The sequence below is a fragment of the Cyanistes caeruleus genome, chromosome 3 (genome assembly GCF_971803275.1).
Source record: "Cyanistes caeruleus chromosome 3, bCyaCae1.hap1.1, whole genome shotgun sequence".
NCBI classification, from domain to species: Eukaryota; Metazoa; Chordata; class Aves; order Passeriformes; family Paridae; genus Cyanistes; species Cyanistes caeruleus.
The window spans coordinates 59,956,604-59,978,758 of NC_141703.1; the positions used below are offsets into that span (position 1 = coordinate 59,956,604).

Sequence of the window (22,155 nt, forward strand, 5' to 3'; positions counted from 1 at the left end):
ATTGATAGTTCTAGAAATACAATGCTCCCTGTTAAACCTTGAAATAATAAAAAAACCCCCAACAAAATCAATTCAATTAAAGATAGCCCAGTTTTCCCTGCAAGGCATTGCTGGAAAATCTGTCTACAATTTAAGCTTTGAAAATCTTCTAGGTTGTGAAACCATGGTTTAATTTACAACAGAGAAACTGACAGCTTAGTGTAACCGCAAGAGTTGGTGCCATGCCATGCCATAAATCACTCGGACTCAACAAGACCATTCACCTTCATGTCATTTCTCAACACACAGGAGCCTGACATCAGACCAGCACAACACAGTAGGGCAAGTACAAATGTACAGTACCTGCTCTTTCAACGCCACCATCTTACTTTACTGAATGGACTTTATGGACCTTGTGTTGACAACCAGGAAAAAAAAAACAAAACAGAAAAACCTCAACTTCCCCCCTCCAACTCAAAGGAAGATGAAGTGAATCCTGCTTTCTTCATTAGCTTGACAAGATTGCAAGCCATGCCCAAAGTACTACAGTAATTAGCTGTTCTTTCTTTTCCTGTTAGGCACACCTTTCTTTTCAGTTCCCACATGTAAAAATAACAAAAGAGGGAACTACCATTTTTATTAAATCTGGTTAAAATGAGAACTCCCAAGGAACTCTGCAATGTAGGAACATCATAAATGCGACTAAACCATTGCACATCCCATTAAGTGAAGTAATAATTATGCAAGAATCTTGCAGATTGAAGTGTTCCTAGGGAGATCAGGAGGGCTATATTTGTTTGGGGCATAATATGATTTCTTTTGCTGAAGGAAAAGGATAAAGGTGTGGATGAGGAGGTTTTAATGCCATAGCCTCTTCTGGCAATCAAAACAAAAAATTGTCTCACACACTTTAGGTGTGAAATTTACTTCTCCATTTGTTGCTATACCTTATGTTCCCTTGCCTGCCATGACTTCTTCCTTCTGTATTTTTGTTCCTTCTGTGCATGTCCATCTTTCTCTCCCACATAGTCTATCCCTTTCCAAAACATTTTACTTGCCCCATAACATCTCTGTCATCATTACAAACTAAATAACTTGTAAAAAATCCATTGATTTGACATGAAGCATGACTAGTGCACACTGAAGGGAACAAGTATTTCAATCACTCATAGTTGCATAGGATTATTCATAATTATAAGGTTTATTCAATCATTTGTAAGCAGTCTGAACAGCTTTAGATGTGCAGACCACATGGTATGCACAGCCAACTCATCCTTTTGGATGAAACCTCCATCTTTCTTCCTTGCCTAATGACTCTTCCCTCATCCTTTATTTCCACAGAACATTTACAGCTCAGTTCTGTGATGCATCAGGCCCTTAACCCTGTCTCTATTCAGCAAGGCAAATCAAAACCAAGCACAGATTTCCACGTGGCTAAAGCATGTGCTTCTTTGCCTTGAACCTGGTGTCATCATCTAGGAGAAATGCAGATTCCAGGCAAGTGGCATGAGTTGTCAAAATAGACTGAAATCTCTTGGAAGGCAGTGCTTTTATTTTTCTGCAAAACACCATGCATATTTAATGGACTACATTATCAAACAAAACCCCTTAAAAGTAACAGAAGAGCTTCTGTTGAAATTCTGGCCATGCTTAAATTGGTATCAAGATTCATATTGACTTTAGGTGGAGTGAAAGCTACAGACAATAGAAGGAATGCAGAAATTCAAAGAAAATGAAACACAGAAGAATGAGCTATGCGAAACACTACAAATTGCAACCACAAAAGGTTATACTGCCAAAAGAAAGGGAGGAACTACAAGAATGCAAGGTAAAATAAAAATGGGGTCTTTCATCTCTGTTCTCTGCCCCTGCCACAGCATCTTCTATAGAAATGTTTTTGGGAACATGTGTGTATGAGATACAAAATCCCACAGACAGGACAACTGAAAAAAGAATAAAGAGATCCAGCTGAGCTTTACTGGACAAATTATCAGTATAGAAACAAGCCAAGAGCACACTGACTAAATGAGCTAACAAAAGGAACTGGATGGATTGTAGAGGTTATTTTCTACTTAATTTTTTTTTTCTTTTTTAGAAATGCATCAAGGTAGAAAGTAATAGTGGCAACTAATGACATGAATGATTAATGTTTTTGTATTATAATGGCATTCTATGACACCAGCTGAGAACTGGGCTGTGCTGTAAAAACACATTATATGACTCAATCTCTTTCACAAAGAGCTTAATGATGACCTAAAAATTGCACATAAAGTAAGCACATATTTTTGAATTAGTCAGTGGCAAAGGAAAGAAAGACTGTAAGGCTGGACAATTAAAGAGCAGGAAAATCCTTTTAAAAGTTGTTATTAATGTGGAGCAATTCACCGGATACTCTGGAAAGCATGATTGTATATAAAAGATCTGACTGTTAAGAGAATTTTAACCAGCATGCTTTCAATATCTTTAATGAAACCGGCTTAATTTTTAGTACTATGAGAATAGTAAAAATGGAAGGATTTTTGGGAGAAAGTAATGAAGTATGGAATTTAAAACAAGTCAGATGAGACAGTGATTTTAGCAATCACCATTATATCAATGTATATTCTATGTTTTCTAATGCAAGAGAGCAACTTCTGAAATGAACCTGCAAAGAGAAAAACAAAACTGATGCCAATCATCTTTTTGAAGCGAGCTCAAAAAGGATTTGTAACATTTTTCTTACTTTTTTAATATTAAAAAAAATGCAGATTCTATCTGTGAAGGCACTGATAATGTTAAAACAGATTAAATCATATCCAGGGAGATAAGAGAATGAAAATGAAGAAATCTGAAAGGAGAAGAATTATATTCAGTCTACTGAGAATGCTTTTCCCTTCAGAACTATTTAACTACAATTTTTTTATTTTTTTTTGGACAAGGGGGTGTAATTTGTATCAGGTACCTGCCACCTATTTGATAAAAAGTCAATGTAATCAAATGTACCTCTGGAGTCCTTTAGTAGGAAGAAAACTCAATGTGACAATTGTGTGATTCTCAAAAAGGGGCACATGACACACAGCCTTATCCTCAAACCTTTGATTCTTCCTAAATGGACAGGCCTACTGAATCAGCTCAGAGTTGAATCTAACTTTACTTCCTGTTTCACAAATAAGGTCTGAAGACGCTTAGCCACAGGCAAAGCAGGTAAATCATAATCCATAGAATCATACAGTGGTTCAGCTTGGAATGGGTCTTAAAGATCATCTGGCTTCAACCTCCTGCCATGGGCAGAGACATCGTCCACTAGACCAGGTTGCTCAAAGCTCCATCCAGCCTGGCCTTGAACAATTCCAGGAGTGGGGTATCCACAGCTTCTCTAGGCAACCTCTTCCAGTGACTCACCACTCTCACAGTAAGTTTCTTCCTGATATCTAATCTAAACTGGTTCCCTTTCAGTTTAAAGCCATTCCCCCTTCTTCATGTTCATCCTGGACATCAGGAAGAATTTTTTCACTGAAAGGGTGGTTAACCACTGGAAGAGGCTGCCCAGGGTGGTGGTGAAGGCACCATCCCTGGAGAAGTGTTTAAGAAATGACTGGCACTTAGTGCTATGGTTTAGTTGGCATGGTGGTATTCATTCAAGGGCTGGGCTCAAATGATCTTGGAGGTCTTTTTCAGCTTTACTGATTCTATGATTCTATGTCATAAAATCTGGCCAGGGGGCTCCATGATAAAAACCACACTCCCACTGTTCCCCCACAGGCACACGAGAGACTGATTCATAGTCTCTGATGGGGAACTGGTTTCAGAGTCCACGAAGTCCATTAATTCATTAGTAAAATGGACAAAAACGATGGAATGTCATAATCTGCTCAGTAACCAGTCATGGGGGACATCTCTTCATTACATCGTGTGTGTAACCTGTGAATTGTATACTGGGACACTTCCACCACCTTGTGTGTCTTACTCTAGAATAAGGAATATGGAATTTTTATTGACCTATAGGTATTTTTGTCAGTCAAGGGAGACTGCATTTAATAGTCTGAAAATTCAGTAAGAGGTAGGCAAAGTTCACAGTGCATGGAGAATAGAGTCAGAGGAGGTAATTGCAGCTTTGATGTAGTCTAAAAACCACCAACACCCCAAAAGGGATATCTCTAGGGCCTCCATTTTCCTTAAACATGACAGTCAACCTCTGTAAACCTTAGGCTGTTAGGTGGTTTGGGAGGAAACGCAACACAAATTTAAGAAAAATCAGGGGGCAGTGTTACATGTATCTAAGATGTGGAGGTAAAGTAAATGTCAGACCACAAAGACAGACCTATCCAAAGTCCCTGAAAACAACCTGTACTTTAAGCACAAATTGAAATCTAGAAAAATCAAGTAATTTAATAAAAAGAAGGAAGTGGACATTTTTCTCTCTTTATCCCTTAAATAACTGAAGAAGCACCATACCAAGGCTAAGACTCCCTGTAGCACTTAAATCAGGTGCTATAAATTTGTGATGTGACAACAGTAATACACTTTATTTCACAGATTATCCTGGCACAAGTTCCTTGATCAGGTAATTAATTCACGTGTTGAGCAATTGACCCAAATTTTTAGGGGTAATCTTCTCAGTAATCTCCTAAATACCTCCAGGCACAAATTTGTAGCAGGGATTTCAACTTCTTTCGTAGTTGGGCCATAAGATGAAATGTTCTGGTCACAGTAATCCTCATTAATAAGAAAGTATTTTCTACAGAGACCCACTAAGACAGAGTGTGTGTATGTGTGTGAGTGTGTATGTTCCAGGTGAGTGCACCTGAAGCCAGTTTTTCTTTTTCACTCCCCATAACATTCATTGCTGGCATTTTTATCTAACTCCGAGTTCTTCACTGATGCTACAGCCGTCTGCATCTATGCTGTACACAGTAAGTGGGATTAATCTGCTCTGAACAGGGCATGTAAAAAGTGGGACATCTGGTTCAGAGCTAGGCCCCCTGTGAATCCTCTATGGGCAGCAGAGAAAAAATGGCATATCCAAGGGATGATTCATCTCACTGGAAGAGCACCATGAGGTCAGTTTGATGACTCATTCCATGGAGATTCTTATTTTTCTCTTCTGACTGCAAAGAAAGCCCAGAATGGTCAGCTCCAAGCTGACATCTGACCTAGTTCATGAGAGAGGACTGCCACATGGTATTTTTAAAATACTGTAATATTTATGTCAAACGGCCACACAGCTGCAGCATTACACTAGACTTTTGGATCCTCACTGAAAAAGAGCAGAAGTGGGTTTTGTCACTTTGCAGAATTTAATAGGCCACACACACCTATTTTGGACCTCTTGTATTTTCAAATTCTTCTTCATAAAGCAACTGACATATTGTAACCAATTATGCAGGACTGTGGAGCAACAATGGAAAAAGATGTATGAAAATCATTCCTCAGATCAATTCAAATACAGATCAATTCCTTTGAAAAAGGGAGACTCATGTCAGAATCTCCATGCCTAGCAATCTTAGGCACATGCATGTGTAAAGGAAAAACATCACCCATCTGTTCGCAGCAAGTTTGCAAGGAATTTTAATAAGACATATTAGTGCTAATAATGGCCAATGTTTATGATGTTTATAAAATAAACAATGGGGAACATCTGGAAAACTTGTAAAACTTGTTCTTATAAAATCCATAGTGTAACACCTTTCCCTGAGGCTGCTGTTTGCTGACCTTGTCCTCCTAGGCAAGATCTGTCAGAAACTTTCTTCTTCCAGACACTGCTGTTACTGTGGCACTAGGAAACTCACATTTTCAAGCCAAAGCTATTTCTGTTTCTGTAAATTCAGCATTCAGCACATTACAGGAACAAAACAGATAGCCCAAACTGCAAATTTCCACCTGAAACTACAGGGATCTCTATTTCCAAGTGACAGATGTTCTACAACAGTTGGTGACAAATGGGCTAATTTAGACTGATTTAACTAAAGTTCAGCCTGCTGACAATGGGGGACTTTTTTAAATGCAGCTGAAGAAGGCATTTCTGAATGCTAGAGCTGGCTGTCGCACACAGAACTAGAGAGGCCCTGGTGTGAACTGAACAGCCCGCCATGCGTGGTGCCTGCATCTCTGCGCCTCACACTGGCTTTCAGATGCTGAGACGCAAGAAAATATTGCCTAGCAAATAACCAAGGGAATTAGCTGGTCTTTTAAATTTACTCTCTGAACATATGTCCACAGAAATCAATGTATTTGGCCCAGAATCTTTGTTTCTAGGTTCTCGCATCTAAACCCTTAAATTAGGATATATGCCCTATGGTGAATTGGTCTTCTGAGATGCTGAGCTCTCCATCACTTATGCAGGAAGCTTCACTGGCTGCTCCACTAATCCAGGCAAGTCCATCCAAGCTTATGCCTTCAATCCTAACTTTTAAAGGATGTTCAGTGAGGAACAAGAAATAAATTGCACAAAAGCCTTTAGGGCTTTTTTATTTAAATGTAAAGATTAGGGGTATGATTCAGAAATTACAATGTAACGATTTCACTGTCTTCTATCTGGTAAATTATCTTGGGTTTTGTTCTCAACTGGCACATGAGAGCTGGCTCCAGGATTCACCTTTCTGAGTATCATAGTGTCTCTTCCTTGAGGAACCATGAGTAGACATGTTAAAAAACACCAACAATTACATCAATTTTCTTTCTCCTTTTTTCCTTGCCTTTTCTTTTTTTCTTGAACTTTTCACCTCCCTCTCCTCTCCGAAAACTTCTAGGCAAGTATCCTGATCATTGTTTTATGAGGGAACCTCGTTAAAGTAAGTTCATTGATTGTATTTCTGCACTAAGGAAATAGCTGCCAGCACTAGATATTTAAGACAGTTTATCTGCCCAATTAATACTTGCATTGTATCAGCCAACCAGTCCTGATGCCAGCAGCAGTACAGCATACTTTTCTGATGTGGAGGTGGCCTTTACCTGTGAATATATCCCTAAAAGTTACTGGATTCTACTGCCTTTTATCTACACCCAGGCTAAAAATATTACCTAATTGTGCTCTATTCTGTAATTGACCTAATTAAATACTGGCGCACACAGTACTACAGGCCACATATCCCTTCTCTCAAAAAAACCATGATCTTTTCTCAGAGCAGTGAGGCTTCTGTCTTGTCCATTCTTGAAGTGTTATGTCTACACAATGGTAGACATTGTGAATAGAGCACGTCTTCATCTATTAATAAAAAAAACTACTGAAACTTTGCTCACCTTGAATAATAAGTTCTTAGGAATGGTCCTTGATCCTCCAAACTGCCATAGAGTATGGAATAGGATGTGAAGTAGAGCATGACTGCATTGCAACTACTTACCCCCAAAAAAACAAGCAAAATGATAAAACCACTACCACCACCACCACCATCACTACAACACTGACAAAAAGGGAGTTACTTACATTGAGTGAGGATCCCTGTTAAGGCATTTTTGAAACTCTCCTTGGCTTGCTCCATTTCTTGCTCGTGAGCTGCCTTTTCGTTCATCAGCCGGCGAACATGGCTGTTGGCTGACTGCACCATGGAATAGAACTGGTTTGCAGAGCGACGATTCACCTCGCCTCGCTCAATCCAGGTGAGCAGCACCGTGATGGCCTCGGAAAACTTGCTATCATCTAGAACAATCAAAGCACAGGTTTCAAATTGCAGGCATAAATAGCCTGCTGAGAACACATTTTCTGCTCCGTGTCACATTAAAATCACCATAAATCCTGCTTGCAGTATATCATTTTGGGCAACTTTTGTGTCTTTTGTTCTATCAGATGTAAGAAGCCAATACAGCCATGCAAAACTACATAAATCTTCCTTCAAGACTTGTCTTCTCCTCATTTTAACAGCTTTCTCACAACAAATAGCAGCCTCCTCCCCTTCCCTGTGGCCTGAGTCTTCACTTTCACAATGTCTCCCTTAAGCCATTCAGTGATATGGAATGACCTTACAGCGGGAGTGAGGAGACCTCTGTGGTACTGGACTCACTGCGGAAATTAAATGTGTCTGTGTTAATCTGCTCAGCCAAAAGCTCAGTCTTGGAGCTTGGGCTCAGCCATACTTCTGTCAACAGATTTCACTGACATCATGTTGTTAATTAAGGAACAATGTTGAGGCTGAACAATTCCTCCTCAAAACACTGATTAATTACAAGGGACTGCTTTGAACAGATGATGTGCCTGCATTCATTTTGTATTATTTGTTTTGTACTATTTGTTTTATGTTTCGCATTATATATGTATTTTTAAAGGATTCCAGATGAATCCAGGAAAACACCTAGATTACAGCTTCATGTTTACCATTCAGGTAACGAAAGTTGATTTTCTCTGCAGAAAGATTGCCAAAATTGAAGGCTAGATTTTGTACATTCCCTCCCCAGGTAATCTTCTTTCCTTTGACAGTGCTCTCAGCTTCCTCAGAAGACTCTAAGCGCAGCATCCATTACACTTTAGGCTTCATCAGGATTAAGAAGAAACATTTCTTTTTAAGTCCCATTTAGACTGAACTGCAAGAAAATATTATTACAACGGTGTCTTCCTGTGGAACCATTTTTGCTCAATTCGATATCAATTTTTCACCAGGATTTTATTCTATAAAACTTCAATTTCCCAACAACTCATTTAAAACATTTCATCAGGTCCTTTTTGGTTATGTTTCTTTATATATATTTCAGATGGTATGCATACCTTTCTGTAGGAGACAGTATATGGTTATGGTGGGAAGATGTAGCGTAATCATAACCAAACCTTAAAACAAAAATTGGAAAATACTAAACCCAGCCAACTGTGTTACAGGATACAGAAAAATGCGACACAGTTTGTAAGACTCTGCATTGCATGTACAAAAAATATTGAAATACTAACTGCTAAGTGATGATTTTGGCTTTTATTCTGAGTTAATAATCACTTCCCTAAAAGGCGAGTAGCCTAAAATACAGAGAGGAGTAGTGACATGCTCTGTGCCCACAGCCTCTGAAGAAGAGATTTTTTCATTGCTTGATCTTTAACATCTTATTAACTGAAACATGCTTTCAGCTACAGCAATAAGACTTTCTCTCCACAGCTGAATAGGCATGTTCACCCAAGATCCCTCAAGAAAAAAACTGCAAAATAACACATAACACCCTCCCTGTGTACAGTGGTATATCTGCTGTAAAACATTAACATGCGATTCATTATCACCATTTCATTAATTTTTTGCCGGGCAGGAAGAGTCAGATGGGCATCCTTTCTTTTCATACTTTCCCCTTGGATTAGATGCTACTTCTGAGCTTTGCTGAATACATATGAAGCAGGACTGTATTAAGTGGCTCTGACGAGTAAGGTTGGCTGAATATAGACCCCAGAAAAGCCAAATGTAAACAAGACTCATGCAAAGCCTCTTCACTGCAAGAAAACACAAGGATAAGGCTCTCCAAAAGACTTGGGCAAAATCTTTAGCCTGCTGAATTGCAAAGGAACTGGATGTCAGAGATTCAATATAGCCAAGAACTCATCCCTGGAACATAATGTTTATTATAATTACACTAGTAAATAAGAATAACCAGTAATGGTTTCTGGCAATGTTAGCATGTTTCCATGCATGAGAAAAATCAGCAGCACAGAAATATCCTCCCTTTTCCTCATTTTAGTCTCTCCCCAGTACTCATTTATGTGTTGTTTTGCTACAGAGTCTCTGTGAAATAAGAACACACTCCCCTTGTTTTGTTTTTATCAGGCACAGTGGGTGTCTGTAAGGGATGTTCGTAAACATATCATCCTTCTGCCACATAGATTCTACCCATTTAAAAGGACATGCTAAAAACAAGTATGTTTTCATCATACTGTACTTCCAGGGAGCTGCAGAGGTCTGTGGGACTGCTACAGTTAATTCACAGCTCTGTATGAGCAGGAAAAAATCCTTTCATTGGTAAACATCAGCATCTTCATTGATTACATAATTAGAAGGTACATTCAAAAATCCTAGAGGGTAATATATGCACAAGAGGAGCAGATTAGTTAATAAAATCTTTTCTCTACAGTTTTAACATTTATTTCACCTTAATTTCTAACTTATATATATTCTTGTCATATCACTCACTGACTGGTATAAGGTAACTCACCGTGAATCCATTTTTTTCATCCAGAATACAGTGACTCTTTCTGAGCAATGAGATTGCCTTAGAAAATCAGATTTTTATATGAGATTGTTCATTTCTTTTTTAGTTAGTAGATAAATAGTAGAAGAAATGCAGCAATGGAATCTAATTTAAACAGAGCATGAACTGCCTTATGATTGCAGCCGTTCATTAAAAAAAAATAAAAACAAAACTCCTAATTCTGTTCAAAATTATTCCCTCATGGTAGGATGCACATAATTATACACTGTTTAAAAACACACTCTTCAAATAAATTCCTTTATATAAGACATGTTCCAATATGCAATTGTTCTTTTAAAATAAAGCATGCAGCAAATTATTTGTTACTCTTAGAGCTTTTTCCTCCTCCAAGTCACAGCATATTCTAAGTAAATAAGGCAGGCTTTATCAGTCCTGATTTTGCTGTCTGTTTAATGGTGAGTTGAACTGTGCCCCAGAAGTGCCCGCTTCCCTCAACTGGCGGCAAAGGGAGCCTGGGTTGGCCTGCTCCTGCATCAACATCTCTGCAACAGGCCCACATTTGGTCAGAGAAAGCCCAACCATTCCAGAGGTGCACCTGCTGCAAACCCTCACCCAGCACCTGCACCCTGCAGGGTGTCCCCATAAAGGACAGCTCTGACACAGGGTCTGACAACTTCGTGTCATTTGAGGATTACCCATCCATCGAGGATGGCTTGCTGGGTCGATAGAGATTTCCAGGTGCTGCCAGACTCAATCACAGGGCTCTAGAGATAAGATATTTCAAATTCCTCTTATATCAACTAAAATATTTGACATTTAAATCCTAGCTCACAACTTAGACGAAATGGAAGATAAAGAAAAGAAAATGCATTCCTAGAGCTGCCCAGAAAATTGTTAACAGGAATATTTCTATGAAAAAACTGAATAATTGTTGACAAATATTTTGCATTTTTCTGCTTGTAATTTGACCACCTCTAAGCAAACCCAACTAGAATAAACATTTAATTGAAATAGCTGTAACAACAATTGTTACAAAATGGTGTCCTGGGATAAGATGTTGGAAACCTCTGTTTTATTTTCAGCCTATAGAGTTTTCCTCGTGTAACACAGGGCAGAATTCAGCTCGGAGTCCCCTCAAATGTGACTATTTATCTCTCAGTGTTAAGCACCTCTATAAGGTGTTTTCACAACTTAGGTGATGGTGTCTATGGTCTAAGCCATTAGAAAGGATAAAGATGATTCCATCACTCTGAAGCCAGGCATTCAATCACTCTTATTTCTATAATTTGTACATTTATAGATACATTGCATCCCTTCAAGGTGTTCTTGTGAGCACTCAGCATGACTGTGCTGCAGGGCAGGCAGAGAAAGGACAAGAGCGGTGGGATACGTCCCTCCTATTTTGCCTCTGATTAACAGCCTGTCCTCTGTCAGCTGCAGCAGTGCCATGGGAAGATGTGCTACCTGCCTCATCCCCATGCTCAGCACTACCCCTTTGCTCATGGTTACACCACCCTCAGTCTGCTTGGAACTGCTCAGCTGCTCAGACTCCAGTTCCAGTTTGTCAAACTGGGCCTGGTTCAGTTATAGCAGGAAGATGGCACCATTCAGTTCAGGATGCAAACTTCCTCATTATGTAAAACTGCAGCCAGAGCAGGATGTATGGCCAAAGTTACTCTTAATCTGACTTCTGACTTGATAATTTATTAAACTATAACTAAGATTTCTAAACTGCAAAGACTGAATTCAACAGGAAAAAGACTAAACCTTAGGAGGTGACTGCTGTGGCTGAATCAGGTCAGAGAAAAGGTTCTCTAACCTCTCTCATCAGCAGGCTCAGCCCAGCTCCCCTGTGCATTGGGAACAATTTGCTTCCCAGCACACACCACTTCTGGTGCCAAAATGACAACCTATTTTTCTCTTGGCTTAAGAGCTTCTTCTGTACAGAGTGCCTGCCAGTGACCTAGAAACACAACTCTTCAGTCTACTACCATCACCTTCTTTTTTTCCCTGCTCAAATCCCTTATATAATTGTACCATGCATCACACACATCAGTCTAGTACTTTTGGGATTAATAACATTTTTAACCCAGTGGCATTGCATAACAAGTGAGAATCAAGAAATAAAAATTCTTACTGCCAAAGGGTTCTTTTAAAGAATGATTAATATCCACCTTACTATTTTTTAAATAGCCTTAACTTCATGCTATAACCAAGAAACTTTTCCAGTTATGTAACAAATGTCTAGCTGACACTAGATTTGATAAAAATACGTCTATATGTTCACTAAAAGATATTTTTAAAAGTAGTTTCTCCCCCCTAAATAATCAAACTCTTTTTTTTCTTTCAAATTAAATCACACAAGATTCTTTCAGGGGTGGGTGTTTCATGTCAGACACAGAAATCCATTATCTTCTCCTGCTGATGCCATTATTTCCAATGAAAAGTAATTATGAGGGTATTGAGTTTCCTCCTTATTTCTCAAAATCACACCACAACCTTTCAGATCAGTGAGCTGCCATTTCCCAGCTCTTTGTAATTAACTTGAGTAATTTTGCAGTGTGGTACATTTAATCCAGTGAGTTTGTATTAAAACCTCAAAATCTGAGTTGATACAATACAGGTGAGGAGAGGGAGGATGCTTTTAGTACTGCACTGTGTTCCTCCTGTAGGCTTTGGGAGGGAGGTGCCCAGGGAATTGGGTTACCAGGCTGCTGATAGCTGAACCCACCTTATGCACTTCTGCCAGCAGACAAAAGTGCCCTCGCACTGTGCCTGCTCACAGCCCCTGTGCGAGGCTCTCGGAGCCAGATGTATTGTGCCACAGCAGATGTCAGCAGCATATGGAAGAAGGAAGGAGAAAATGATAATCTAAAACCAGGAAGGGTGCGTGAACAGATTTGATGCTAAAGTGTTGAAACATGTCTGTTTCAGGGCTCTGTCCTGACATACCACTAATAAAAAAAATAAATGTCCGGAGTCTCAGCATTTAAACCTGACATTCACTGGTTTTGTTCACAGGATCTCGCTTTGCCTCCCCTTCTGATGTAGCTCTGCACTGAATTCAATCCTTTCTGGGTGAGACTTGGCTCCCTGCATAACTGCACTGTTTCTGCAGTGCTCCACCAGTCTGGCTCCCAAGCGCAGGGTGATCATGAAAGCAGTGTATTTTCCTCCTTAGAGAAACATCCTATCTCCCAAGCAATTAAATGTTGTTTATATTTCAAGCGATGCACAGGAGTTGAGATTGTCAGGCTTGATGTTACCTGAGTCTTGTGCAAGGCACATCCCTGGTTAGTTCATTCTACTGTAACTGCCATCTATTTATTTAAATTTCCAATCTGTGCTCTCTTCAGGGGATAATACAGTGCCTGGCAAAGAAGCAGCTTCTCAATTTTTAAATTATATTTCTTAAAATGAAAAACCATATGAATAACTTCCCCGTGCTCATAAAGAAACATTCTATTAAAAAGGGAGGTAAATTCCAGGGTATTGTATATAACTCTTAGATATTTATGTCTCCTTTGCTCTAAATATTTAAAAAGCTAGATATTCAGATATAAAGAGATGCCTTTGTCAGGTGATAGAACTATTTAGCTACCCACAAAAAGTAAGACAGATGTAGCATTTTAAGGGATCTTACTCGCAAGAAGTGATTTCTGAAGATGATACCATTAGGTACAGATACGCTTGAATTAAGAAAACCATAACGTTCGAAATTCTGCTTTGAAACGCAAATGTCATAAGCACGGATTAAAATGTTTTGTTCCAATGCACCTGACAGAGTAGCATTCCACTTAAAAGGTTCAGCCTATCTCCAGTTGTGTCATGTTCTGGGCACCACATGACTTAACTGTTTATAACGCACCCAGGAAAACAGATGTCAGAGCATGCAAATTTGAAACTAAATATCTACTGACACATTTCACTGTGCAGTAATAACACATCTGATTTAACACTGGGAAATTAAAATCTCAAACACACACACACACACACACACAAATGCTGCAATGAACCAGAAGAAGCAAAAGTAATATCTTTCTAGTGTAGTAGCTGCAGACATGATATTCTGCTGGTTTTGTCAAAACAAGAACTTAGTGTCTATTTTCAAAGACTGTTTACGGAGGTAAATAACATTTATACTTCATTGTAAATGACCTTGGGTTCCCAGAGTTCAGATCTGTGAATTTATTGAGGTATTTCCTCAAAGAAATACAGGTAAGGAGGAGCTCATGCTCTTCATGTTACTCATCTTGTTGGAATACTGGTGCTCATTTCATTCTGATAACTGAGGCTCAGGCAACTGACATGAATGGTACAGGAAGAAAATGTCCATACTGCCAACAAGGAGAGGGTTAAGAAGGACTTCATTTGAAGGAGTACTGAAGATCTTAATAAATAATAAAAAAAGGAAAAAGGGAAATGGAGATACACATAAACCAACACTGTTTGCCACATGCTGAATTGGAAAGTGGTGAAAAATTGGAAAGTGGTGAAAAATTACTGGTCCATAGTTTTATGGGTTTCTTTAATTTTTGCAAAAATCAAGTGTTCAAATCAAGTTCTTTGCAGATATGAAGGGATTCAGGATATTCCACAGAAAATGGAGAGTATGTCCTAACTCCTCACGTGTATGAGGCCTTACATGCAGTGGATTTGCAGCCCCAGCCATCAGGAACTGAAGAACTGGTTCCTTTGTTCTGTGAAGTTCCACACCAGTAGAGATTATACCTGGCTGAAAATTTACAATGAAATCCTGTTTCCAACTGGTACAGAAGTTCCTCTGTGCTCCCTCACCCACAGTCACTCCTGTAACAGGTGACTTCAGGACACCAGAGGAATAGGAATATGCTGACAAGCTGTGGGGCAAGAGCTTCCAGCCAAGTCTGTTATACAAAACCCATGATTTCTTAGTCTTATGCTTCAGTCTACAGAAGGTGAAAAAAAATATATTGTCACCTCTGTTACAGACTCAGTAAATATCTAGACCACATTAGGGGAGTGGCTGATAAGCCAGCTTCATCTCTGCTCACCATAAGATTTCCTTGCTGTCAGGAATTTCCAAGGTTATTTTGACAACAAAAGTTGCCTGGATTCAGACCAAATTATCTACATCTGTTGTTGCAAAGCAGTATCTTGGGTTGAGATATGCTTAGTTATTTTGGCTTACTTTTTTAGCTAGTGTTACTCTGTGAACTTCTGGAGGCACTGCAGGAGTTGAAACCTGCATGTTGGGCACCTGCAGCTCTGTCTCATGAGCTGGCAACAGAGCTCAGGAGTCTTTTGAAGTGGGCACCACAGCAAGGTCAGGAGTTTCCTTAGGAAAACAACTGCAGAGCATCTGCTGAGGAACCAGTCTTTCAAGCTAAATCCTGCCAAGTACAGATATATTGTGATCCTTCTTTATTTTAGGATGAATTGTCCAGGCTTTTGCAGCAGTGCAAATGTGGTGATAATACAGAGACCTGAGATTTTAACTCCAAGTTTTACATATCTGTGAGTGTGTATGTATATGTGTATGTCTATGTGTGTATGTATGCAGTGCTAAAACCACCACATTATGTATGTTCTGCTACTTTCACTCAAGTCCACATTTAAATTGTGAATATATGATGCTGGCTGGACTCCATCTTAGAGGTCTTTTCCAACCTTAATGAGTGTATGATTCTATTACATGAACTACCCTTTGCCAGAGCTGAAGAATTTCCTTTATTGCTTTACCTATTTTTTAGGATGACACAAAGAGCTCATGTGGTGATTCCATGTTGCCCAAGGGAGCCCATAAAACTCAACACCACTATTTTACAGATACTGGCTGTGGTGACACAGGGAAGGTAAATTACTGAAGCCCACCATTGCTTTCTTTACTTTCATTTCTTTACTACCTAGAACAGGGAACAACTCATGTCTACTGAGAAGAGAGGGGTCTTCTCTGCATTCTCCACACTTAACTATCTGTACAGATCCAGGGTTGGTGACTTTAATCTCACAGTAAGGCAACTGTTAACTAGAAGAACTTTTAAAATTTCAATATATTTTTTTAAAATTACATACATTGCTGAAAATTTATTTCTGGAGAAACAGTTATGCACATAGTGTTGGTCCATACTGTGCTAAAAAAATTTTATATTAAGCTTGAGCATATATGTCAAGCTCTGGTTAAATTTCCCTTAGGAGGAACAAAGCAAGATAAATGCTTGGAGTAGATTTTAATTAAGTATGGAAACTTACCATAATGAAAAGAAAATCCTTCTAAATATAGTCATCTTAGACATCTTGCAAAAACCCACATTCAGTTGCCCCAAGCAATGACCAGCCATATGGAAGAAATCGTCCAGACTGCTTGCATTTTCTGGTTTAGTTCAGGAAACCTGTAGGCCTTACTACATAAAGAAAAACCTCCCTACAAAAGATTAACTCCTAAAATATTCAACTAAAACCAGATGGATCTAAAACTGGACTGGAAGATAAGTATGAATTAAAATTTCTTATATTAGAGCCTCTTTTCTCCTGGTCTATCAACCCATCTGGGTTATTTTACCAGTTAGATAGATTAATGAATTATTTTATGGAGAAGTGTATTTGGTGGGGATGACAGTCAGCCAAACTAGTAACTGACTGAGTTACCAGAGTACTCAGAGAGTAGTCATGCAACCAATGCAGTACTCAGAGAGACAGCAGGGTGCATCTCTGCTCCATGTTCCAAGGATGAAACACTTTGCACTGTCCTTCTTCAGCTCCCCAGACACATTTCATAGTTAGAACAGAGGCCAGTGTGATGACAGCTAGATAGTCTAAGCCTAATCTAGATAATTCTGAAATAGTGGCAAGAATCACAGCTTCTTGTGACCTGGCACACAGTTAAGCAGTGTGCTTGGCCATCATGGGGGAAAGAATGCCAAACACAACTGGTAAACACTTGATGAAAATAAATACAACTCTAAGCAGTGTGAAGAGTTGTTTGCTAGATATTTCTTTTAAATTTTGTTACCATGAATAATTTTATTTCTTTGCTTCTTAATGTTTATGTTAGCTATTAAAATGAAATGGATCCTCGAAGTACACCCTTGGAAAATATTAACTCAGTAAATGTACCTAGGAAAAAAAAAAACCACAAGGAAGCAAACACATACCAAAACATGACAGTATCCTGCACAAGTAATTCTAACCCTAGAGAGGGAGTGAAAGAATGAATGGTGTGTGTCAGAGATAAGTTGTGTCAGCTCATGAGGGCAATTTGAATGCCAGCGACAGTCAAATGCATGCGATAGAGTAACCCACACGTTGAGGACTAAAGTAATTTTAAGAATAAGGCTTTTCATATGAAGAAGGATTCTTGCAACAGGTTGTCTTACTGTGAGAATATTTCCAAGATATATGATGGCAGCAACTTAAGAGAAAAGCCCTATCTCTAGCATTCTGAAGACTGTGTTTTAGCTGTTAAAGCACAGGTAGATAGATAGATGTCACTCATTTCCAGCAGGTGGGTGAGTATCATTACCATTGGCATAGAAATGGCAAAGAAAGCCATTTCAGTGGGTGAAAGCTAACGGGGCAAGTAATGAAACACATCAGAAAGAAACCGGCTTCACTGCCCTGGCCTCTGCATGGCTCCTGCTTTTAAGGAATAATAAACTGAGAAGTGGCAAATGCTGCTTACCTTTCAATTTTTCAGCCAGCAAAGCAGCTTCGTGTTCAGAATAATGCATTATTGCTGGAGGTGAAGGAGGGCGCAGTCTGTCTTCTTCCATTTTGCGTCTGTGGCGTTCTTCTCTGGCCAGCATTCTTTGTTTGCATTCCCATTCATAAAAGTCATCTCTTGCCTGAGCAAAATCAACATGAAGGCGACCTGAATCCTTTTTGTCTGTGCTAGATCCTAATCTCATGCGGTAACCTGAAATCAACAAGTAGAACTAACTGTTGCAGGATTTATTTGCTTAAATTTCTCTTCATTTTTTTTCCCCTCTTTTCAAGTGCAGCCAGGTAAAAATGTACATTAACAGATTCCCACATATCTATGCAATATCTATCAATCACCATGTTTTTCACAAGAAGATAAATATCCACCCATTCATTTCTCTTTACAATTTCCTGCATCACCTATCACCGTTGTAGATGAACTGAAAAGTCAACCCTAAGGTATAGAACCTACATTTCTGTTTAGAAGTCTCTCAAAATATATAATTTTTCCACTTGATGGTCCCAACTTTTAAAAGCACAAAAGTCAGATTAAAAAAAACCAATTACTTAAAATGTATCTGTTTTAGTTTGAATAAGGAGTCCTTCATCCCCTGATCCTTTTGAGATCAGGTTCAGTCCAATGTTTTTCTCCACTCCGCCAAAGGAATTGGAAGTATGGGGAAAGGCTAAATTTTCTAAAAAACATGACTACAGGTGAACATGAAAATTGTGTTATGTAAATTCCTGTGCAACAAAGAGTTCCATAACTACAGTGGTGCTAGATCTCAGATTTTGAGACTTTACAATTGCAACCACTATTTTCAAATTCGCCAGTGAAAATAATCTAGCAGCAAATATAAATCACCTGCAAATTAATTGAGTTCATAATTCCTTAAAGTAATTTCTAAAGTAGGGACAGATTTATTAGGTATTTTCAGGACTCCTTTCAGAATAAATAATGAAACCTCTTGTACCTTATCTTTAGGGATATTCTGCATATTTGTAATTTGGTCAATGTATCATGTCCTAAAGTTAGCACACTGGAAAGGCTTTAAGTTAAGGGCTACACAGCAGTACAAAAGGGCCCTGCTCTGAAATAAAACCCTTGACTAGTGTCAGAGGCCAAAAAAATCATGCCAAAGTTATTAGAGGAGGTTTTTGTGGCCATATTTGGGCACCTGTCTTTTTTCCAAGTTTTATTTCTAAGGCACAAATATATACATAGAGCAGTTCATCTAACTTTTAAAATGCCAACTCAGAGAAAGTGTGAGAAAGTTCTACATAGAAAGCTCCAAACAGAGCCTTCAAATGTGGGCAAAATTAATCAGTCTACACAGGATAGCTCTAATTTTTCCATGCCAACACACAACAGCCCAGCAGAGATTTGTCAAATGACGGGATGCTGCAGAGATGAACTCTGTGCTGAGCTGGCACACAGGAAGCTCTTCAGAAATGCACACTACTGCAATCACTGCATAATAACTCCAGGAAGAGGAAACTTCTATTCAAAATGTCAGGAAAAAATGGTGTTTGCTGTTCTTCATCTGCAATCCAAGAGAATCTACCTTCCAGTCTTGTGGTTTGCCTGTGGTTTTAAGAGCTTTAGCACCTCACCACCACAGTTAAAATTCCATTTTGAGCTCCCTCCAGGAATAGCAAAGCTAAGAATTGTGTAGTAGACTAAGCACATCCTTGCAGAAATGCGTACCTAGGCATACTCTGTTTTACTGCTGGAAAAACATCCTGCTGTATGAATACAAGGGATTGTCTGTACTGCAGTACATATGAGACAACAGCTTCAAAGATATTAAATATCCATATATGTAGAGATCCTTCAAAAAAAAAATAATCTGGGTGCCTTTTGATTTGACATTTTCCTTTCAAACATCTTGTAGAGTTTAGCTAAGGAGTCTGCAGGTGAGGAAATTATATTACTTTCATTGTCCAGCAAGGAGCCCAAACCCAGATGAAAAACTCGAGCTGAATGTTCAAGACCAGAAGATATAAAACCTTATATTTCAAAACCAGAAGATATAAAAAACTTCACTACCAAGGCATGGTTTTGGTAGGTCCCTACCAATGGTAGGTTCCTATCAAATCTGGTCTCCAAGATTCAGGAGCTTGGGGTAAAGTAAAACTGAATATTGTAGGAGTGGCAAAGGAGGGGACTGTTTATTATTTTAAATTCCTCTTGGCTTTGCTTTCTCTAGCTTAGAGAAGTAAACACCACTCTTTCCCCTGAAAAGCTTTTTGTGGCCATAGATGTAGCTCTAGTCCCAAGGTGTTGAAGGGAAGAGTTACTGATATACCCTATCCAGTGTGACATAACAGAAGAAGAGCGCGGGTGACCTTTCAGAATTGGGCTCTGAACTAATGAGAATGTAATTATATGGTTTTATCCACAGAGGTGTAGGCACAAAGGAGTCAGCCAAAAGGGGTCAGTGGTGCAGCTACCCTGATAACTGTGACAAATGTTAGCCCCCTGCTCCCCGCCAGTTTGGCGTGCCAGCTGCATTCCTCACACAGCGTTTGCTCTGTGCCAGAACAACATTATCAGCAATGTAAAGGACACTGCCAAGGTGCCAGGTCTCGTGAACCTAAAATTAGGTCTCCCAGCTGGGCTGCACTTTCCAGGAAGACTCAATCTCTCTTCCTCTCCCCCCACCATCTTTCGCCTCCATTGGCAGGAGTACAATAGTTATGGGCAGAGACAGAAATATGGCACTGCAGGAGGCAAAACTCTTGTGGACTTCAAGGCCCCTCACAGAAGCTGAATAAAGAACTAATGAAAAGGACTGTGAATCTATAGAGTTTGTGTGCACTGGCAAAGCTGAGTTGTAATAAAGTGGCCCTCATTTTTGAAGTAAATGGGAAAAAAATGGAACAGTGAACATTGCAGTAGCACTGGACGGGGTTTCCCTTTAGGAAAATTAAATTAACAGATTTTGGAAATTTACCATGAATCACACTGAAAAAATGTGACTGCTTGTTTAACTCCAAAGATTGAAGATCGTCAGCAAGCCAGGTGATTTCCACCAGCACAGAAACCTAGAAGAACCGAGCTAAAAAGGGACTTTGGATATATCACTTAGTCCAGAGCAGGGTTAGTTTAAAAGTCAAATCAGAATGCTCATGGTTTAGCATCTTTCCCTTAACAAAAAGAACAAATGCCTTTAGGATGGTTTCTTGCACCCTCATATATTAGGCTTTGCAGACACCACAGGCACAACCAGTGGCCTGGCCAGTGAAGAACAGACTTCTTGATGTGATGATAACCAGAAAGACTCTGCATGCACAACTGGCAGGTTTTATTTTGTACATGAGATCCTCAGGCACCCATCTGTGATGGAAATTTTGAGCCCCAAGGCAGCTGGGAGGACCAGTTTCTTTTCAATAGCATGTCTCCCTATTGATGTTTGAGGATGTTTGAATGTATGAGAGAAACACCTGGCACTGCCTCCCCTTCATGCATGGGCAATGAATTTTTTCTCCATCTCTTTGCTCAGGGCTGCAGTTAGCATTAACTTTGTGCCTGGCTTGTCATTTTTAATTTCAGGTTTGCACAAAATGGAAGAGGAAAAGACTTTGGGAACTTGCCAAGATCCTCACTTTAAAGGAGCAGAAACAGGAAAAGTTAATGAAGGTGCTAAATAAAAATCAAACAGTATTTTCATATCACAGGTCTAGTGCAAACTCCATGGCTTGACTTACCTTTGAGTGTTGCTATACTGGGGACCAGCCAATAGCTGAGGGCTAACTGAAGATCTAGATCAGAGTGTTAATGGTGATCAGAGAGAACTTAAAATAAAACAAGTAAACAGTACAGAAAGGAAACCCACAGGGGGAAAATAGCAGCACAGGAAAAATGCATACACAGGCTTTTGTAGTATAAACAGGTCTGTGTCCACACACATCTGTTTTCCCATACATTCAAGTCTGGGGCCATCAATATTTGCAGGAGTTACTGAATTATCAGCCAAAAGACTAAAGTACGTACAGTTTTTCTTATGGGGTGGTATATGATTTTAGAAAGTCTTTTCCTTGGGTGATCAAAATACATCTTTAAGGGTTAAATGAAACCTAGCCTTCCTCAAGTTGACAATTTTATCATAGTCTTCTACCCATCTTCCAGTCTCCCTTTTCATACACATTTACTTGGGAGTACAAAGGAAAAAAAACCAAAAAAAACAGTGATTAAACTGCTTGATGGATTTTGTAATCACTTGCTCTATTCTGATGATAAGCATGGGATAAATGCAAAACTTGATGAGATTAGATGGGATAGACAGATAAAACTGATTAGGTAGACAAAATTATCATTATACCAGAAATATCAAAGGCATGACTTTCCCCTAATATAACATACATATTGTATTTGTACATCTCTTTTGTCTCTTTCAGGGAAAATAA

General features: G+C 39.2%; 1 protein-coding gene across 16 annotated transcripts in view; it reads right to left on the reverse strand.

Annotated features, from left to right (window-relative positions):
• ENOX1 (ecto-NOX disulfide-thiol exchanger 1) overlaps positions 1–22,155 on the reverse strand; it is a 352,618-nt gene that overhangs the window by 71,846 nt on the left and 258,617 nt on the right. For all 16 annotated transcript variants that reach the window (XM_086881222.1, XM_086881220.1, XM_086881228.1 and 13 more), the window contains 2 exons: positions 17,726–17,959; positions 7,382–7,594 (listed from right to left, as the gene is read on the reverse strand). In XM_086881222.1, the coding sequence (XP_086737348.1) occupies positions 7,382–7,594; positions 17,726–17,959 (447 nt within the window). The remainder of the gene's footprint in view (positions 1–7,381; positions 7,595–17,725; positions 17,960–22,155) is intronic.